This window comes from Anastrepha obliqua, chromosome 5 (genome assembly GCF_027943255.1).
Source record: "Anastrepha obliqua isolate idAnaObli1 chromosome 5, idAnaObli1_1.0, whole genome shotgun sequence".
Taxonomy (NCBI): Eukaryota; Metazoa; Arthropoda; class Insecta; order Diptera; family Tephritidae; genus Anastrepha; species Anastrepha obliqua.
The window spans coordinates 61,497,103-61,518,458 of record NC_072896.1 but is presented as its reverse complement, the minus strand read 5'-3'; the positions used below and the strand labels follow the sequence as shown (position 1 = coordinate 61,518,458).

The following is a 21,356-nucleotide window of genomic DNA, read 5'->3' as shown; positions in this document are numbered from 1 at the left end:
CGAGCCAAATTCGGTCGAACGTAAAAGTTTTGCTTACCGTTTTCTTCGATATGAATGTAATTCTAGGGTAGTTCTTAGCACTATGTTAATACTGGACTGACTGCCAACTTATTTGACAGTCATATTTATACTTATACCTCATCTTACTGTTTTAGGTACACGACTTGTATATTAGTTTCTTTGTTTGCTGTTTAGAAAAAACATTTTTATGTTTTGTTATTCTTAACATATGTTTATCTTTTTCTTATTCTTAAAATACATATATTTGGATTTGTTCAGTCCTGCATGATTATACTTAGAATTTACTTAACTATTTTTATTTATTATTTGTGAATGAAATTGGCGAATTTATATATCTTCAGATAAAAGCTAAAGTTTCGTGTTCCACATTAATATGTACCGTCACTTCTCCCATCCATTTGTCCAATTTTCCTTCGTTTACAAATTTAACTTTTCAATCAAAATATTTACATCATGTAAAGATATTTTTAGCGTGTACTATAACACATAACTTTACTTTTCGGTAGGCTTAGAAAGCCTATGACTTAAGTTCTTTATCATCAGAGGTATTAATTATTCTAAGTTTTTCGTTTAGGGGTTTATGCAAACGCTCAATGTCACCAATGCCAGTTTTGCCAGTTGGTACTTCTACTGGTATGTTCAATAAATTACACCATTGTATATTATTTACATTATTTATGCCTTGATCTTGGTCAGTTCTTAAAGTTTTGGGAAGACCAAGGCAATTAACAACTTTAAGTGAGGTTTTTTCCGTTTCCAAACAGTTTAGTGCTTTAACTTCTTTAATCATAGCAAACTTAGAAAGTAGATATATGTATACATCTTAAATAATTTTCAACATTAATTTCCTGAAATCAACAATAAATTTTTCTCGAATTTCGTAAATTGGTGGTGTAATTTTTAATAGCAACATGTTAGGTATGGGAATATTCTTAGAGTGGTTATACAGTTCACATTCATATATTACTTTAGTAATTTCCTTAAGATAATTGTTGTAGTAGTATTAATTTTAATTTAAAATAGTTTTCTACCTCTTCTTTCAACCTTTTCTATTCCTTGATTAAGCCCACTGATATGAATTTCAACTAATTTACTTTTAAAACTCGCCAAATATGTAATATTTTCCAATTCCTTTGTAGACCGATAAATCTTGTTACAATTTATTGTATTAGGTATGGGAACAAGTCTTAGTAAAATATGCTATTTTTGTGTTCGCTGTCGTAATATAATGGTGATTTGAAGGTGTATATGTGAGGTCTCGATCGCAGTAGTTGACCTTCATTTGAAGCGTAAAGATCCTATTTTATCTGACGTCAAAAATGTCTACGTTCGTCCCGAAAAAACAGCATTTGTGGGAACTCATGCTTCATTACTACCTTTTAAAGAAAAGTTCAGCTGAAACGTTTCGTATATTGATCAATATTTATGGTAATCACGCTCTTGTAACGAGTGGTTCGACGCTTTCACGAAGAGGCACCGAAAGAAGTCGAAGATACTCAACTACAAAAATTATTGGATGAAGACGCATGTTGAACCCTTAATGATATGTCTAAAGAGTTGGATGTTAACAGATCAACCGTCGGTAAACGTTTGCACGCGATGGGAACGGTCCAGAAAGCAGGTAACTGGGTGTCACATCAATTAAAGAGAGGGATATCGAGAGACGTTTGGTAACGACGTGCGGTTTTCTGCATTGCATAGTCACTGGCGATTAAAAATGGATCTATTACGATAACCCTAAGCGTCGAAAATTTTGGAACCTGCTAGGTGAACCAGATTCTTCGACATCGAAAAAAATATTCATGCTTCAAAGGTTATGTTGTGCATTTGGTGGGATGAGAAGGGTGCCATGCATTATGACTTAATGCGTTTGAATCGAGCTCTCAAAGAAAGGGGCCGGAATGGGACGGTAGACGTGACAAAGGGATTTTGCTGCATGACAACGCCAGAACACACGTTGCTAAATCGGTCCAGAAATATTTAGAGGAACTGAATTAGGAAATCCCTACCCGCCATATTTCCCAGACATTGCACCTTCGGATTATCATTTGTTCCGATCAATGCAGTCAGCCCTTATTGAAGAGCGGTTCGTTTAAAGGATGGAGTAAAGTTGTAGCTTCCAATGGCGCATACTGCACATAATATCATGTATTTATTTAAACCAAAGTAAATGTTTTGTGATGAAATTCACCCAGCCCTGAGTTCTATCATCCAGAAGCACACTCAGAAAATTTTATTGCAAAATCCTAAATAGTTCTTTTTTATTAACTATCGAAGCTTTTTGCAGCGATTCAATAATTATCACATTTCTCGTAAAGTAAGTATCCGATTACAACGATTTTTTAACTGCAGATTGATAAAGGATGATATTTTCCAAAAACGTTATTTTTGTTCCGAAACTTGATGTTTTGTTGTTGTAAATAATTTTTTTTAATAAACAATTTGAAATTTAACTAATTTCTGCGCTTCTGGGATGAACAATTTTTAAGGATATTTACGTAATAAACATCTGTGCATTTATGTGTGGAAGAAAATGCGTGCAATTCGAAAAGGATTGATTACAATTAATTTTTTTGTGCCAGAATGCGCGCTCCTACTTGCGCGGAGATTCGGCCTCGGGCGCTCCCGCGACGCGCACAAACACGCAAACGGCGGCTCGTGAATTACGATCAATGGATAAGTACTGACAGGTATTGTGCACATTTCAAAAGTTATTATTCAAATTAAAAGTACCTATGTAATAAGTTGAAAAAAAAATTTAAAAAAACAATTCCAGTGAAATTCAATGCAAATTAAACAATTTAGTTTGAATTGTACCTACATGCACTTAAATATTAATTGACTTCCAAATTTTTTGTTTACCTGTATACAGTATAAATATGATATAACATTAATGATAAATAAATAAATTAATTAATCACACATTTTGTTTACAGATGTACTTTGCATGTAAAAAACGAACCCTTTACAGAATTCGTTCAAAATTTGAGTAAAGATTTGCTTGCTGTTTTAAAACATGATTTTCTCGCGAAATCACAAGCACTCGTCGATATTAAAAATAATGTGATTGAAAAAGAATACGTCGTTTGCCTTGATTTCACCGAAATTACGTATGTCGTGTTCAAAATTCTGTGCAATCAGAATACTGGAACACAACGCAGGCAACAATACATCCTTACGTTGTGCATTACAAAGAAAACGGCGTAGAACAGCATAAGAATTTTGTGATAATTTCTGAAGCATTGGAACGTGACAGTTCCGCAGTCAATTTGTTCAATTCAAAATTGATTCAATATTTGATTAAATAGTTTGGTAAACGAATGTGAAGAAAATCTATTATTTTTCCGACGGGGCGGCCTCACAGTACAAAAACAAGTACAATTTTAAACATTTACTACTGCACAAAAAGGATTTTGGCATCGATGCCGAGTGGCACTTTTTTGCCTCTGCACATGGGAAAGGTGCCTGCGATGGTATCGGTGGTGCTATAAAGAGAGATGCGTACCATGCAAGTTTGCGATATAAAATCCCGGTGAAAATTACGCGACCGAAACAGTTATACGATTGGGCAAGAGTCAATTCTAAGAAAATTAATTTTGATTACTGTAATAAACAAGAACATGAAAATCACTCTAGTAAGTTAAAAAAGCGCTATTCCAAAGTGCAAACTTTGAAAAATACGAGGCAGTTCTATTCTTTTACTCCAAAAGATAAAAATTCCATCGAGTGCAAAATATTTTCAGCCCACGATCAATCTATAATTATACCCATTATGAAAAAACAAACTACATGAAAAGTGTAAAAAGCGTGAATGATTTTCATTTTTTCTCGAAATAACAAATTAATATGCGTTATCTGTAAAGCTTTCTATATCTGTTTCACTTTTTGTGTCCGTCCGTGAATTGTTGTTGTTTTTCAGCGAGAAATTTTAAGGGCATTTGCTGACTGAACTTACAATGTATAGATCTGATATGTAAACATAAACGTGAGTAATAAAAAAGGATATATGAAACCTTGCATGACAGCTTATACATTCCTTTGAATACATTTGATTTAATTGTCATTACGCATTTCCGCGTCAGTCAAAGCGCAAATACTGTCATACGTAAATGATCTATATGGTCAATCTTTAAAAACAATTAAACACCAGTAATGGCAAAGTCGGCAAAACTGATCTTCCGGAAGCATATAGCGTTGAGACGTGTCCAAAACACGGTTTTTCGCAAGCCGCCCGTGAGCCGCCGTTTGCGTGTTCGTGCACGTCGCACACTGGGGATTTCGCGGAAAAAAGTCAAATTTGCAACATACCACCTACGCAATGTTTAATGGTATTTCTAAATTCCAGAATAGAACCAACAATAAAATTAAAAAGAATTACTAAACTCCGACTTACAGTTTTTTTTTTATAGATATGTCAAAAGTATAATTTTTTTATAGTATTGAACTGACTAAGAAAAAACTTCAAAGCCCAAGGTGGTTTTTTTTCTTTTTGCTTGAGCCGACTTCCAATTTTTTATTTTTCATTTAGGGTACGATATTTTTATATATTTTAGCCGGAAGAACAAAGGCTGTAAAGCATTTGATTATCTATTTATAATTAATTTTACGAAAAAAAAAAAAATCATATTCCGTCATATTCTTGGATCTGCAAGTTGAGCTACATTTACCTACGGTCAGAAACTAGTATCAACGTGTTGCTTAATAACGTCTCTTTCAGTTTTAATCAATTGCAGGTGCCACCAGGTGCCACCAGGCGCCACTGATTATTTTTTGGCAATGATAATAACTAAACGCTTTCTAGTGTGTGAGAATGATAACGAGACACTTTTAATTTTGTTTTGACATTTTGAGGGTAATTCAGAATTATGAACTAACATGTATCCTGTGCGTAAATATTTGCTGGCTTATATTAATAAAAAAAAAAAATTAAAATTTAGGAATTAAAAAAAAAAAAAATTTTTTTAAATGTTTTTAAAAAATAGTTTTTAGACATGTTCTTTTCATACACAAATATATACAACTTCGTTAGTAGTAAAAATGTAAATATTTTTTGGGATGTATACTTTTTTCCGCATCTCTGTACAAAAATCCCCAGTGTACGTCGCGGGAGCGCCCGAGGCCGAATCTCCGCGCAAGTCGGAGCGCGCATTCTGGCACAAAAAAATTAATTGTAATCAATCCTTTTCGAATTGCACGCATTTTCTTCCATACATAAATGTACAGATGTTTATTACGTAAATATCCTTAAAAAATTTTCATCCCAGAAGCGCAGAAATTAGTTAAATTTCAAATTGTTTATTAAAAAAAATTATTTACAACAACAAAACATCAAGTTTCGGAACAAAAATAACGCATTTCGAAAATATCATCCTTTATCAATCTGCAGTTACAAAATCGTTGTAATCGGATACTTACTTTACGAGAAATGTGATAATTATTGAATCGCTGCAAAAAGCTTCGATAGTTAATAAAAAAAAAACTATTTAGAATTTTGCAACAAAATTTTCTGAGTGTGCTTCTGGATGATAGAACTCAGGGCTGGCTGAATTTCATCGCAAAACATTCACTTTGGTAATTTTGTGGCCCACTTGAGGAAGCCTTACCCAATACTGAAATAAAAGAATAGATTTGAGCAAAAATAACTATTTTACGAAGTCACCTAGTAATACTAATCATCATTATATGCTATTGTGGAGAAGTGCATATTTCTCTGTCCATAGTTATACATATATTAGTATATACATATATACATATATTAATTAGTATATACATATACTAATTCATTCATACTAAAATTGCTTACATTTTTTTACATTAAACTATTTTTTATTAATATTTTATGTGTTCTTTACATCCATTTCGTAAGATACAATAAAAAAACTAATTCGGTACATTAGAAAAGTGATTACGTAATTACACGGATTGGACCTTTGCTTTATTTGTCTTTGACGGTGTCAGTTAGTAACCAAAAGATACCACGATGCCGATGCACATTGATACTTTGCATCACGGGAATTATCAGCAGTGTTGGTTAGTAACATAATTGCGCAGGAAACTAGTATGTACATACAGCGGCTCACATGCATACATAAGTATTTGTGAAGATGATTAAGTAAATCTCTAAATTTTTGTATTTTTTTGATAATTTTTTATAACTATATTATTTCACAAGTTTATAAAATTGAAGGTAATGCTATGTGAATAATTTAGCAAAATGTAAAAATAATTGTTATGCTTCATATAACCTTAATAATACGCAAAACAATTCAGAAGTAGTATTCTAAATACATACAGGTCCAGCCTATTTAATATTTCGTGTGATAACCATTATTTTTGGGAACAGCCTCTAAGCGTGAACTTGCTATCGAATTCGGTAGGTTTTCTTTCACTGGTCACTTAAGGTCACTTTTTGAAAAAAATATTGTGTTCTCTTAATTTATCCTCTAGATATATAGGACCAAAGGCTTTCTACAAGATTTTTTAGAGATGTTTGTAAGTGCTTTGTGTTGAAAAGTATCCACATTTTGACATTATAATCTGTATGTTTGGGAACGATATCGTGTTGAAATTTGTCTGCCCTGAAATGTAAATTTTCCTTGGGAATGGACAAACAGAGATGCTCATGCATTGCACTATCTATAAAAAGTAGTTCTCCAACTCCTTGGCCTCCTCCTTGGTGACATACATACAACTAAACCAAACCATGACAAAACCTCTGCCGTGCTTAGCATTGGATTTAAGGTGTTTTTTTTTTTACAGCTCTTCAGTCATACGCTATACTATACATTGATCATCAGATCCAATGATCCAGTATGACTATGTTATACTTGCTTTTGCCACTAACTTTTTGTCAGGCTCGATCAAAACGATTGCAGAGCGCCCATCTGCAGTTACGGTGGCCCAAACCATTACCTGTGGCGGGTGCTGCCTCCTGGTGGTCAATCGATGATTCGCCAAAAACACAATGTTCGGAAATTTACCGCTTTCGGCCAAGCGAAGCAACTCCTTCGTTCTCTCAAGTCAGACTCATTGCTGCTTTGGTGTGAGATCATGCGCCATTTTGGATCTTGTAAGGCTTGACTTTGAGATCATTTTTCTGTATGCTGCGGATGCTACGGTATTTTCAGTTATTTTGCCATTTGATTGACACTTCGTCGGGGATGTAGCTCAAGTCTCTTCTTCACGTTTTGAATAATTTCACGTGACGTTGCAGTGTTTTGATTACCCCCTCCAATCATGCTATTAATTTTGAAATCCATTAATGATTTTCTTTTTTCGCGTTACTCTCGGCAAAATGCTTCCGCGCACTTGTAAACAATACTCTGGACTGTCATTTACTATATAGTATGTATATCCGCCTTTTCCGTGCTGCACGATCGTGGATATTGGTTCTCCTGAGTATTCTTCGCATCGTCTCATCGGATACTTGGGTGTGAAGTGTTGCCTTTAGTTTGTCGCGATTTTTTTTAATTTAATAATTTTTGGCGCCCTTATTTGACTGTCAGCAACTTTGGTCGAACATCACATGTTATAGCATATGTATTTTCGAAATTAACGCGTCTTTACATCGTTTTATTTCGTTTTCTATGATTTTTGGAACAGCATCAAGACGCACACCACAAATAGGAGGAGGAGCTCGGCCAAACACCCAAAAAGGGTGTATAATATATATTATATATAAGGGTGTATATTATATATATATATATATACATATGGTTTGGCGACATCGACTAAACATATTACAAATGGGCAGATACCGTAGATTTTTCTTCATTGTGAAGATATAATTTTTCTCGGCTCTAGTTAATTTCTTACACTTTGGCATTTTCGATAGCCACAGTACCACAATTAGGAACGAAATGAATTCAAATACAATACAAGTATATTAATATTAACACGTTCGTTGCCAGGCTGTTTATGAAGAGGTGTCACTTCTAGGCCGCTTGTACTCTTTTTTATAAATTCCTATTTTTTCTAGTTTCCGAAAGAATATATATAATTCTCATAATCATAAATATTAAAATTAATTAACTTATAAAAAAATTATTATGTCACATAAAACAATATTCGGAGATATTAAATTTTAGACGAACATATTTTAAATTCCAAAATTAGTCTTGGCGTGCGTATGCAGTTTAGCGTGTACCGAAATTGGTACACGTGGCAGGGAAGCGTTGATCATAATACACACTAGTAGCCCCAGTTCAGCTAAAGAGAAATAAATGAACGAAATATGATCTAATAACAATAAGTAATATAATGATTTCGTATACAATTTGTGCATATAAGAGAGTTTGCAAAATACTTATGTAGCCACTGTATGTAAATGTAAAAAAAAACTTTCCTTTAAAAACATCTGAATGCGCGATGACTATGAATATTATCACCATGTTTTTAAAATATCATGCAGATGTACATATCTTCTGCTCAAATATGAACGAGACGTTATCAATAAAAAGGTCCGCGGATGACATATGGCAAAAATAAATTTTTTGTTTTTTGGTTGGTCTGTTATGGCAAATTTCAGCGTGATATGTCACATGGTTTGTTTTTTGTGCTACTGTAAACAAGTCAAGCTCGAGTGTGTTCTTCGAATTCTCTTTTATGACTTCAATTGTCTCAAAATGTTTTCCACGGAGCGGCAACTTGAGCTTGGGAAACAGGAAAAAGTCACATGGAGCCATATCAGGCGAATACGGTGCTTGCGGAACGATATTAACATTATTTTTGTTCAAATAATCGCGAACAAGACGTGATGTGTGAGCTGGTGCATTATCGTGATGCAAGAACCATGACTTGTTGTCCCAAGATTCCTTCCTTTTAAGACGAATGTTCTCGCGCAAACGCTTTAAAACGTCTAAATAATATTCAGCGTTAACCGATCGGCCTTGCGGAAGGAACTCCGAGTGCACCACACCTTTGTAATCGAAAAAAACAGTCAGCATAACCTTAATTTTTGAGTGACTTTGACGTGGTTTTTTGGGTTGATGTACGGCCCTCTTTGAACGATTTGTACGACTGGAAAACACGTGCACGCGATAGAGCAGAGTCCCCATAGGTTGTCTGCAACATTTTTAAGGCGTCTGAAGCCGAAATTTTGTTGGAATAACAAAATTTCAAACAAATTCTTTGTTCAACTTGAATTTCCACAAAACAAAAAATTTATTTTTGAAATATGTCATCCGCGGACCGTTTTATTGATAACGTCTCGTTCATATTTGAGTAGAAGGTACATATGTATATGTGTATTAGGGATGCCAATCTCAAGATCCCGAAAAATGTGAATTATCGATTTGAAAAAGGAAAAGGAAGAAAAAACTTTTCCATTACTAAATTTTATTACAATAAAAGGATTTTAATTTCCTAGAATCGCATCAATTTGAAGAATTTGAAAGAATGAAACACCGTCGAACGATTATGTCAAATGTTTTTTCTTTTTTCTAACGATCTAATAATATACTGTCTGTATAATGGAAGAGTTCCGTTAAAAAATTAATGTTGTTAAATGAGCGTATCCTTTTCGCAATACACGTTCTGAAATTTGTTAGTTTTGTAAGAAATTTAGAAAGCTCACGTTATTTTTAAAAATATTCAGAGCATCTGCAGCAAAATATTTGAAGACTTTATAAATAAATGTATATCGAATACCTCTCCAAAGCAAGATTAGAGGATCATTGATTTGAATGTAACAAAGTCGAACTTATCGTTACGTAAAACTGAAGCAGTTCTAAAGAAAGTTGTGTTAATGTATCCAAAGATACGATCGAGGACGTTTACGTGTGGAAGACCTCAAATTTCAGAACGCATATAAAACGGCAGCTCTCATTATCACTCATTGAAAAAACTTGCATGGGCTAATGTAAAAACAAAAAGGTAAACAGGTTTGGGCAAACGTAATATTCACGGATGAATCTTTCTTTTGGCAAATATTTAGTTGCATACGTCTGTCCTGGTGCACTAGTGATAATCAACAACTTCAGCGAACTGTTAAGCAACCAGTTAAGGTTCATGTTTGGGGCTGTTTTTCTGAAAAAGGATTTGGCCGTTTATTTGTGTTTACCTCCAATTTGAAAGCAGTTTTGATAAATAAAATTTACCATGAAGTTTTATTACTATCCTCTTCGAAGATGTTTGGAAGAGCTAGCCAACCTTGGATTTTGCCAGAATCTGGTATTGAAAATATTTGAGCAATAGTTAAGCCAGAACTCAAGGGAAAATGAATATGGGCATTCAAATAGTTATCAAGACAAATTCGGTTGATGTGCAACATTTACCTTCACAACTTGCGCAGAAATTATCACAAAGTAGGGCTCGAAGATGTGAAGCCAATGGCTAATGGTGGTGACTATAGATTTTATTGAATATATTGCGTATAATAAATATTATAAGCCCATACAATGCAGTTTGTTAAAATCAAATCTTAGTTGTGGCAGTCACGCTTCTATTAGACGGACTGCATATCTTTGAGCTTGAAACTATACTTCTAAAATTACAATATGAGTTTTTTCGTCAACAGATTTAAATGAATGTACTAATGTAAGCGAAACAGACAATTTGAAAAAGTTGTAAAATATAATTTCAAACCAATCAATGGAAACTTCCTTAAAGCGAAGAACTTATCATTTATCCGACGCGCTGATAAAAGAAGTTGAAATATTTTGTAACGGCAGAGAGAGTTGCTTATGACTACATTTAGACAGTTTAGCCGACAAGTATTGAGACCGAAAGATATTTTCATCAGCATATTCTGTATGAACATAACAGGTTTAAGTCAAAATTGAAAGACTCCGCTTCAAATGTTTTGCTGTTCTTAAGTACACATTTTAAATAATGTTCTTAAGTACACATTTTAAAATAAAAAAATGTAATAGTAATAAATATTTTTTTTTAATATAACTTTTGGATATATTATATAATATATATAATTGGCGCTTACATCCTTTTTGGGTGTTTGGCCGAGCTCCTCGTCCTATTTGTGATGTGTGTCTTGATGTTGTTTCATAAATGGAGAGACCTACAGTTTTAAGCCAACTCCGTGGTTTTTTTTATTTATTTATTTATTTTTACAAGAGTTACAATTATGAATAACTGTCACACGTAAGTAGTAGCTTTTTCATGGCAGAGGAGATTGGCCATTGCCTGCCGAGAGGCGACCACTATAAGAAAAAACTTTTTCTTCATTTTGGTGTTTCACGGAGATTCTGCGTTCTCTCCGAATTCCGAAAGGTAGTCACGCACCAACCCATTCGGCTACGGCCATTAATTATGTTTTTTTGCATATTTGTTCTTGTTATGTATTTTACTATATATGAATCATTACTTTCAAAGTACCTCTTATTGGTAATGTATGCATTCCTGGATCACATGGCCGTTTAAATACAATTTCAAAAATTTATATAAATATTTTATTCAATTTTTCCTTATTTCATGTCCTAAAGTAAATCCCGGGACATATATTTTGCGCTAATATTGTCATCCCTAGTATGTGTTTGTTCACACACATACGTACATATTTACATATATACTCCATTGTATATTTACTATGTGTTTTCAGATATAATTATGTCAGCGACATGGGAAATGTCTTCGAATTGATAAGGTGCGCGTGCCAATATGTGGACTGTACACATACCTACATATACTTATATTATCAATGGTTTTCAATTCGCGTGGCGTGACTCGTCTGTGGAAAACATATAACAAATTACTAGATAACGACCGAACCTCAGCTTCAGCTATGCTCGGCGACAAAATTTCAGTTCCTCTATCATGTGAGATGCAATCGCAGGGCTGTCATAATTTGTCCTTTGTGGCAACGCAAACATACATATGTTCTTCTTCTATATACTTGATTGGCGCGATAACCGCTTACGCAATTTTGGCCGAGTTTAACAAAGCGCGCCTGTCGTTTCTTTCTCGTGCTAAACGGCGGTATGTCGTCGTAAAGCTCATACAGCTCATCGTTCCATCGCCTGCGATATTCGCCGTTGCCAACGTACAAACGTCCAAGAATCTTCGCAGAATCTTTCTCTCAAACACTACAAACGTAGATTTATCGGATGTTGTCATTGTCCACGCTTCCGCGGCATACGTTCGGACGGGCATGATGAGAGCCTTGTAGAGTGTTAGTTTTGTTCGTCGAGAGAGGACTTTATTGCTCAGTTGCCTACTTAGTCCAAAGTAGTACTTGTTGGCAAGAGAGATTCTACGTTGGATTTCAAGGCTGACATTGTTATCGGTGTTAATGCCGGTTCCTAAATATACGAAGCCTTTTACAACCTCGAAATTATAACTGTCTACAGTGGCGTGGGTGCCGATACGCGAGTGCGCCGACTGTTTGTTTGAAAACAGGAGATACTTCGTTTAATCCTCGTTCACCACCAAACCCATTCGCTTTGCCTCTTTATCCAGTTTGGAGAAGGCAGAACTAACGCGCGGTTGTTAAGGCCGATGATATCGATATCATCGGCATAAGCCAACAATTGTACGCTCTTATAAAATATTGTGCCTGAGCGATTAAGTTCTGGGGTTCGTACGATGCTCTCCAACATCAGGTTAAAGAAGTCACACGACAGCGAGTCACCCTGTGTGAAACCTCGTTTGGTATCAAACGGCTCGGAGAGGTCCATCCCAATTCTGACGGCGCTGCTGGTATTGAGCAACGTCATATTGCATAGCCGTATTAGTTTTGTGGGGATACCAATTTCAGACATCGCGGCATACAAGTAATTCCTTTCCATACTGTCGAATGCAGCTTTGAAATCCACGAAAAGATGGTGTGTGTCGATTCTCTTTTCATGGGTCTTTTCCAAGATTTGGCGTATTGTGAATATTTGGTCGATGGTAGACTTTCCAGGTCTAAAGCCACACTGAAAAGGTCCAATCAGTTGGTTGACGGTGGGCTTCAGCCTTTCACACAATACGCTCGCTAGATTCTTATAGGCGATATTTAGAAGACTAATCCCGCGGTAATTGGCACAGATTGCAGGATCGCCCTTCTTATGGATTGGGCAGAGCACACTTAAATTCCAATCGATAGGTATGCTTTCATCCGACCACATTTTGCATAGAAGCTGATGCATGCACCTTACCAGCTCCTCGCCGCCATGTTTGAATAGCTCAGCCGGCAGTCCGTCGGTGCCCGCGGCTTTATTGTTCTTTATCCACGTTATCGTTATTCTCACCTCGTCATGGTCGGGTAGCGGAACGTCAATTCCGTCGTCGACGATTGGGGTATCGGAATATTCACATTCTCTGTGACATGCGCAGCTATCACTGTTTAACAGGTTCGAGAAGTGTTCCCTCCATAATTTAATATTGCTCTGGATGTCGGTCACCAGAACGCCGTCTTTGTTCTTACAGGAATAAAGCCCCGGTCTTAAAACCTTCTGTAAGCCACCGAACTTTCTGGTAGAATTTTCGGGCGTTGTTCCTATTGGCCAGCATCTCAAGCTCTTCGCACTCACGCATTTCGGTCTCTCGTTTCTTCTTTCGGATGATACGTCTCTCTTCCTTTTTTAGCTCTCTGTAGCGATCCCACATGGCTCGCGTTGCGCCCGATCGCAGCGTGGCTCTATAGGCGGCATCCTTTCTTTCTGCGACAGCATGACATTCCTCGTCGTACCAATTTTTTTATCGGGCTTGCCGGAATCCGATTTCTTCTTCGGCGGCGGTACGTAGAGAACAAGAAATGTTGCTCCATTGCTCGTGCATGCCGGTTTGTTGAGCAGTGCTCTCTGAGAGCAGGAGTGAGAGTCGAGTGGCGAATATTCTGGCTGGCTGTTGTGATTGCAGCGTTTTAATGTTGAACATTCTTTGCGTTGTTATGTGAAATTAATTTAGAGGAGACTTTTCTGCTTTTTTATTAATAAAAATACGGTATTTTTTTATATTATTGCTTTGTTAATACTTCGACCCTATAAAATGTTCGGTTCGGCTTCGATTCGATGAATACGTATGTATGTATATTAATATTTCTCTTTCTAAAAGTAAAGTCTATGACCAAGTACGAATATTCAAGTGTACATACATCTGCCCTTATCCATAAAATAACGTAAAATATAATATTATATATTGATAACATAACTTATACAATTGAGTGACTTTTAATGTATAAAATTAAGAAAATTTTTCCATACTACTTTGAATTATTACTAAAGATTTATTTATTTTGAATTCAGTCACATCATATTCAAATATAGTAACTAGGTCACAACTAAGTGTCGCTTCATGCTTATTTATTTCGATTTGTTTAAATTTCGGTTCCGGTTTTGATGAAATTTAGAATATTTGACATAGACTCTGTGTCAGAAAAAAGGAAACGCTATTATTCATGAAGTATAAAATACATATATTTAATATTTAAAATAAAAGTTTGTACAAAATTACAAGTCGCAATTACTCAAAAATCTGTGTAGTCTCCATCGTTGTCGAGTATAGCCTGACATCTTCTCGGCATGCTTTGAAGTTTTTCTGCGTAGCTCGTCGACAAAGAGGACCAGATTTTGTGGACTTCTCGTGCGTCAAGTTCGCTTTAAATCGTGGACTATCTTTTCGACAAGATGCGTTTTCATAATTCCCCACACATTTACAAGAGGGTTGGCGTCTGGAGACTGGGAAAGCCAGTTCATTACTGTGACGCCATTTTCTTGTTTTGTTGTTTCTCGATGTGTTTTTCTGAGAGTAGTGGTTTTGACGATGTGCGGCGGTAGGATACGTCCGCCTCCTTCAGTCGTCGTTTGAAGGTGTTGATACTTATATCTATTCCCTTTTTAGCAAGAGTTGTGCGTGTTTGGCGTAGTCGCAAAGAAGGGTCCCACTTAAAAAGTTGGACGATCACTTTATCCTGCTTTTTGTCGTCACTCGCTTCAAGCCACACTCGGAAAAGTCATCAACATTTTTGTACACTTTATACCGCTAATTCCACATCACAACAAACTTCTCACACATTTTTGTTTGGTTGCGTTTACGGGAAAGTTTCGAACGACACTAACCTGAGTTAGCACTGGCGTTGTAGCCCTTGAGTGGGACTATTGCGCAGCAAAAAGCAGAGCGAAATATATCTTAAAATTACAAGAAAAAAACGGTTATTTTCTTCTGACACAGATTGTATTTGCCACTGTCATTGCATTCGGACTACAATTTACTACTTTTGAAGGTATTACATGGTATACGAGTATGATAAAATAAATAACGATAATAAATAATAAGACTTCAAAAATCACATAAAAATACACTTTATGGATGTTGAAACTTTTCTAATAGTGTTTTCTTTTTCTCGGAAGAAATGTCACCTCATTATAAGCATACATTACGAAAATATTGCAATACGCACCGTGAAAATGTTGCACATTTCATATGAAAAGAGAACAAGAAAAATGCAACCCTATCAGCTACGACACCTTCTCACGAGCATCTGGTACAGCAGGTAAAACAAAAGTATTCTACTAGAAATCAAAAACTTGAACTTTATTTTTACAAGAATAGTGAAACTGATTAGGTTAGTAGATAATTTCGTAAATATCGAGAAAATAATTTCAAAACATAATTTTGTTCGTTTTATCTGACCTAACTGTTTAAGTAAAGGTTCTGTCTTATCTTCTACTTCGGCCGAAACATTTTCAGCCTCATCATTTGTAGTGCTGAAGTCAGCCAAGTCATCCCATTCTTTGGAAAGGTTATAAGGGCGCCACATGATAAAACGAGCTTTGCCATCGATTCAACGTTGTGAAAATCTAGTTACCATACATTTGCTAACGGTCGCATGATTTCAGCATTTCAAAAGCATTTTCATTTTTAACTTTTATTTGGCAAAGTTTCTTCGCTTCAATGAAATTTTAATAATCTCAGAATGGAGTCAGCGAGTACGCTCTTACATGATACGTGAAATCCCCTAGCAAATAATAATTGAGCGCGCATGTATTTGGTAATTCCTATCCAATGAAGGACCATATTAGCAACCTTAAGTCATGTATCGTGTTTGGCACTGAATGAATACTTTGTGTCTGTTGGTGTAACTGGAGCATATTTTATGTTTTGGTTTTCTAGCTAAGATGAAACTGCCATCTATGCAACCCACAACATTCCGGAAAACGTTCTATTCGTAAATTAAATATACAGTCGAATTGTCATAACTCGAATAAAAATTTCAACACATATTTCTCTAAGTCGAATTATTTAGGGGATATCCCAAATTATGTAATTATTGTCTGCTTTTTTTCCACATAACTCTTAGTTGGGGAAGTACTCATGTATTTGTAAAGCGAACGCCTTTCTTTTCTTTTTAACGTTTCTTCTTTATATTATATAAAGTTTGTTAGCCAATTTGAATACTATAGCACCTTCGTAGACGGAAGTATGTTTATCATGGCTTCAAATCATGTTTTGAAAGTTTGCCTATTGAAGAAACATGTAAGCTATTAAAAGAAATTGAAAGTGAAAAAAGGTTGAAAAATATGGCATCCCAGCAAGCACAATTTTAAAAAATAAAGAATCAATGGTATCGTCAGGTGCTTTTTGTGGGCATTGAAAAGGAATGATGAAAGTAACGTTTAAATGCCTGGACAAAGCTACCCTCAAATGGTTTGAAGCAGCTAGAAATCAAAACATGCCCATATCCGGGAAAATATTAAAGGGCAAAGCAATGGAATTTGTAAGGCGATTTGGCGATGAAAGCTTCAAAGCAAGCATAGGAAGCAGAGGTACTAAATGGAAGTAGAGGTACTAAGTAAGAGGTCCAACCGATGAATTATTTATTTAAAATGGATGTATATAGTATATAGGGCCCGTCATCTATCGTTACGGATTTGAACTAGGTATTATTTGAAGAATGGTAGCACTTAGCTGCCTTCTGATTTGACAGTAAATCAGTTTTATTCTTCCGCTGAACGAAAATGGTTGTGTATACGCTCAAAGAACGCTGGGAAATATTGCGACATTACTTTGAAAATCATGGTAATGTTGCAGAATGTGTACGAAAATTACGTACGGCAATGGGAAGAAGAAAAGCACCGAATGAAGCGTATGTGCGTTACTTTGCAAAAAAAGTAAGAGAAACTGGGTTGCTTATTGACAAACCAACGCGTGACCGACCAAAAACCGTGCGTACACCCGAAAATATTGCTGCTGTGGCCGAGAGTGTTCGCGAATCACCAGGAACATCAGTTCACCGTCGTTCTCAACGCATACAATCGAAAATGTGTTAAAAAATTGGACCGATCGTATGGGATGGTGCATGACTAGCCGAGGCAGCCATATGAATGAAGTTGTGTTCCATCATTAACCGGAAGGATTGTACTTGAAAATAAAAAAAAAACAGTTTGGAAAAATATTGAGTAGTTTCTTTTTTATAGCATTTTTAATTCTGTAAAGTTATATGGCGGACCCTGTATAATTGGCGCGCACACCTTTTCTGAGTGTTCGGCCGAGCTCCTTCTCCTATTTGTGGTGTACGTCTTGATGTTGTTCAAAAAAATGGAGGGGCCTACAGTTTCAAGCCGACTACGAACGGCAGATATTTTTATGAGGAGATTTTTCATGGCCGAAATACACTCGGAGGTTTGTCATTGCCTGCCGAGGGGCGACCGCTATTAGAAAAATATTTTCTTTATTTTGGTGTTTCACCGAGATTCGAACCTACGTTCTGTCTGTGAATTCCGAATGGTAGTCATGCACCAACCCATTCGGCTACGGCGGCCGCCATTTAAAATGGATACTTTGCTTTATTTTAGGCATTGCGTGAGCCATAAAAAGGTGTGTGGTGGGAGTGATAACTTTCCTGACGAGGACTATGAGAACTGAAGAATTAAAATTTTGCCGAATTTTACCGCAATTACTAGAAAATTACAATGAATGCGAAATTTTTAACGCGGATGAAACAGCTCTGTTCTTTAAATGTACATCAGATAAAACATTAGCTTTCAAGAACGAAAAATGTGAAACAACGAGTTACATTAATAGTGGCAGCAAAGAAGTAACAAACATCGATGCTTTCGTGGTATTAAGTTGTTACCCGTTGATTAAAAAGCAAATTCAAAAGCATGGATGGCCGGGCCACTTTTTGAAACTGGATAAGCACTTTCAACATGAAAAGCGAAAAGTGTAAATGTTCGTCGATAACACTAGTTTACGAATTTTCACTTTCAAAAATGGTCCTCGACCAAAAAGCGTTTTTTAAACTAATTTGAGGTCGCTGAAACCAAAAATGAATTTTATTTTTTTTATTCAAAGAACGGTTTCCGAGATGTGCAGTTATTACCTGCAATCTCGAAAACAGTACGCGCTATTTCTTTGAAGTGCATAAATTTCGAAAGGCACACATATAACCTACATGACAATATATAATTCGTGTCAATGGAAGTCGTAGTTTTCGCAAAACAGCTGTTGAAAGTAAAAAAAAGACATTTTTGACGTTTTTTACTAAATTATCGAAGTTTATTAATTTTTTTCTGGAACAAAAAATTTTTTTATATCAACATAAAATAGGTTTTCTGAAAGACACTTTTGTCACCTACATTTTAAGCGTAAGTTTGTCTGAATTGCTCAAAGCAATACCGACGTAGAGTAGGGATTGACAACATTATCAACCATCAAAGAAAGGATGTTGCCTCAAGGGCCGCACTGCGATCGGAGGCAACGCGAGCCATGTGGGATCGCTACTGGGAGCTCTAAAAGGAAAAGAGACGTATTATAAAAATGACGAAACGAGAGGCCGAAATGCGTGAGTGCGGGGAGCTTGAGATGTTGGCCAACAAGAAAAACCGCCGAAAATTCTACCAGAAAATTCGGTGGCTTAGAGAAGGTTTCAAAACCTGGTCGATTTCTTGAGAGAACAGAGACGCCGATCTGATGACTGATATCCAGAGCATGCTAAAATGAAGGAGGGGCACTTCTCAAACCTTCCAAATAGAACAACTTCGCATATCACAAGAATGTGAAGGTCCCGATACCCCAATCGTTGACGACGAGACTGTCGTTTCGCTACCGGACCATGACGAACAGAGAACAACAAAGCCGCGGGAGCCGACGGACGAGTTATTCAAACATAACGGCGAGGCATCACCTTCTATGCAAAATATAGTCGGATGAAAGCATGCCTGCCGTTTGAAATTTAAATGTGACGCTGCAATCTGTTCCAATTACCGAGTTTTCTAAATATCGCCTATAAGGTTCTAGCGAGCGTATTGTGAAGTCCAAACGAGGTTTCAGATAGGATGTTTCTCTGTCGTGTGATTTCTTTAACCTGGTGCTGGAAAAGATCATGCAAGCCGCAGAACTTAATCGCTCAGGCACAATTTATTTACAAGAGCGTACAGGGTCCGGCACTCGAAGTGTAACCAATTAAAAAGGCCATCAATTTAGTTTGGAAAATTACTTTTATTCAATTCAAAGTAAAAAATGTGTGAAAATAATACAAAATTAAGAATCACTTTAGTGAATTTGAGAGCCATTGTGCGGACGTTATGAAGTTCGGAACGTTGTTTTCTAACCATTCTTGGTTCACTCGAGCTTTGTAAGACGGTGCCGAGTTCTGTTGAAATGTCTATGGTCTGCCACCGAAATTTTTGTCTGCTCACTGCTTCAAAGCAACCTTGATGCCAGCCTCGATGAAAAGGATTGGAGAGCGCTCGGAAATTGATCGCTTTCGGCCAAGCGAAGCAACTCCTTTGCTCTCTCAAGTCTGACGAATTGCTGCTTTGGTGTGAGATCATGCGACTTATGGATCTTGTAAAGCTTGACATTGAGATCATTTTTCAGTATGCGGCGGATGCTACGGTCAAATATTATTTTCAGTTCTTTCACCATTTGATTGACACTTCGTCGGGGATTTCGCTCAAGTTGCTTCTTGACTTTTTGAACAATTTCACATGACGTTGCAGTCTTTTGATGACCATCTCCATGACGTTTCGCGATGCTACCAGGATCAATGTAAATAAACGATAAACGAAAACTTTATTTACTTTAAGGTGCTCGAGCTCACGAACTATCGCTGGTTGTGATTTTCCTGCCAAATATAATGCAATCGTATTTTACGTTTGAAATCCATTACTGATTTTCTTACAAATAGTCAGCTTGCTTTGACAATCTAAAAGTCAAAGCCAAAAATAAAATACATAAATACAAAATACATAAACACATAAATTTTGTTCTTGTACTACTGCTATCATCGTAAATAGATTCGCCTTGGTGCATGTGTTGTTATGATAATTGTTGAGGGTATTCGGCGAAAACTTTTTGAAGGGTTTATTACGCATTCCCGTTGACAGCCCGGAACTATTATATCGCCCACAGAAGTAAGAGAACCATCTAAGTAAAGAACATCCACTTAAATAATACCTTAAAAAAACACTGCAAGACAATTAAATTATTTTTATTTTCCAAGATTTACTAATCAAAATTATTTATTGTTTTTCGAATTATTTTTTCTACCGAAAAGGTTTGTTCCGAATTTGATTTTTATTTACTTATATATTTTTTGCAAAATTTTTAATGGAGGACCCAGACTCAACTTTATTACCTTACATTCTGGAGACGCTCAGCCGCAAGCCAGAGCTCTGTAATGTTTTTGCGTATTTTGTTACTGGACTTGGATTTAATTTTGGATATATGTATGTACATTTACATATTGCAGGTGATACTTTCGAACATATCTGCAAAGAAATCGAGGAACAGCTAATTGCAGATAATAATACAAGTTATGGAAATGTGCGAAAAGCATTGCAACGTGCTCTAACTGTGGGCCAATCTCTAGGCATTATTACTGTGACCAATGAAACTATACGTATGCCTTTTAATTTTCGTGAAAGATCAGTGAAAAACACGAAAAATGGTCCAACTGCCGCGAACCAGCAGGTTCAAAAACCAGCATTTGGAACTAGGAGTCCGGTAGCTCAAAACACCACAGAGAGAAATATAGTTGCACCTTCGAAGACGCCAGTAGTAAATATAGCATATATGTATGTAATACATAAAATGATAAATTTATTGAATTCACTTTAGAATCGTAAGGGGCCAAATAACTTGAAAACACATGAAGGGTATCCTGACTTTATGATTAGGCCACCAATGCGCCCTAGAAATATTCGAGGACGCAGTTATGCCCGAAAAGCTCTCGGTGCGCGAAAATACTCACGTGGCAGATCCAGACGAGGTCGCAAGCGTGGCCGTAGTGGTTATAGGAGACGAGTATCCAGAAGGCGCTAGATTACATTTGTCGAAATTGCTATTGTTAGTTTTGGTATAAAAATATACGTATGTAAATTGAACGTGGTATTGCTATTTTATGATTCTGCACTCTGAAATTCTTAAGAAAGTACGGTTGTTCAACACACTTTATG

General features: G+C 36.2%; 1 protein-coding gene across 2 annotated transcripts; it reads left to right on the top strand.

Moving 5' to 3' along the window:
• Positions 1 to 20,422: 20,422 nt before the first annotated feature.
• LOC129247384 (uncharacterized) lies at positions 20,423 to 21,284 on the top strand. Of its 2 annotated transcripts, none has more exons than XM_054886498.1 (3): positions 20,423 to 20,575; positions 20,651 to 20,955; positions 21,019 to 21,284. In XM_054886498.1, exons 1-3 carry the CDS (start codon positions 20,509 to 20,511, stop codon positions 21,220 to 21,222), a joined length of 576 nt encoding a protein of 191 aa, XP_054742473.1. In that variant the 5' UTR covers positions 20,423 to 20,508; the 3' UTR covers positions 21,223 to 21,284. The 2 variants fall into 2 exon arrangements, with proteins under 2 accessions (XP_054742473.1, XP_054742472.1); XM_054886497.1 differs by having other exon boundaries at positions 20,426 to 20,575; positions 20,651 to 20,958.
• The last annotated feature ends 72 nt before the right edge of the window (positions 21,285 to 21,356 follow it).

Coding starts and splice junctions, on each gene's coding strand:
- LOC129247384 (XM_054886497.1), top strand. CDS start 20,509: ATGGAGGACCCAGACTCAACTTTATTACCTTACATTCTGGAGACGCTC. Junction 20,576..20,650: donor CAGCCGCAAGCCAGAGCTCT/GTAATGTTTTTG, acceptor TACATATTGCAG/GTGATACTTTCGAACATATC. Junction 20,959..21,018: donor CACCTTCGAAGACGCCAGTA/GTAAATATAGCA, acceptor AATTCACTTTAG/AATCGTAAGGGGCCAAATAA.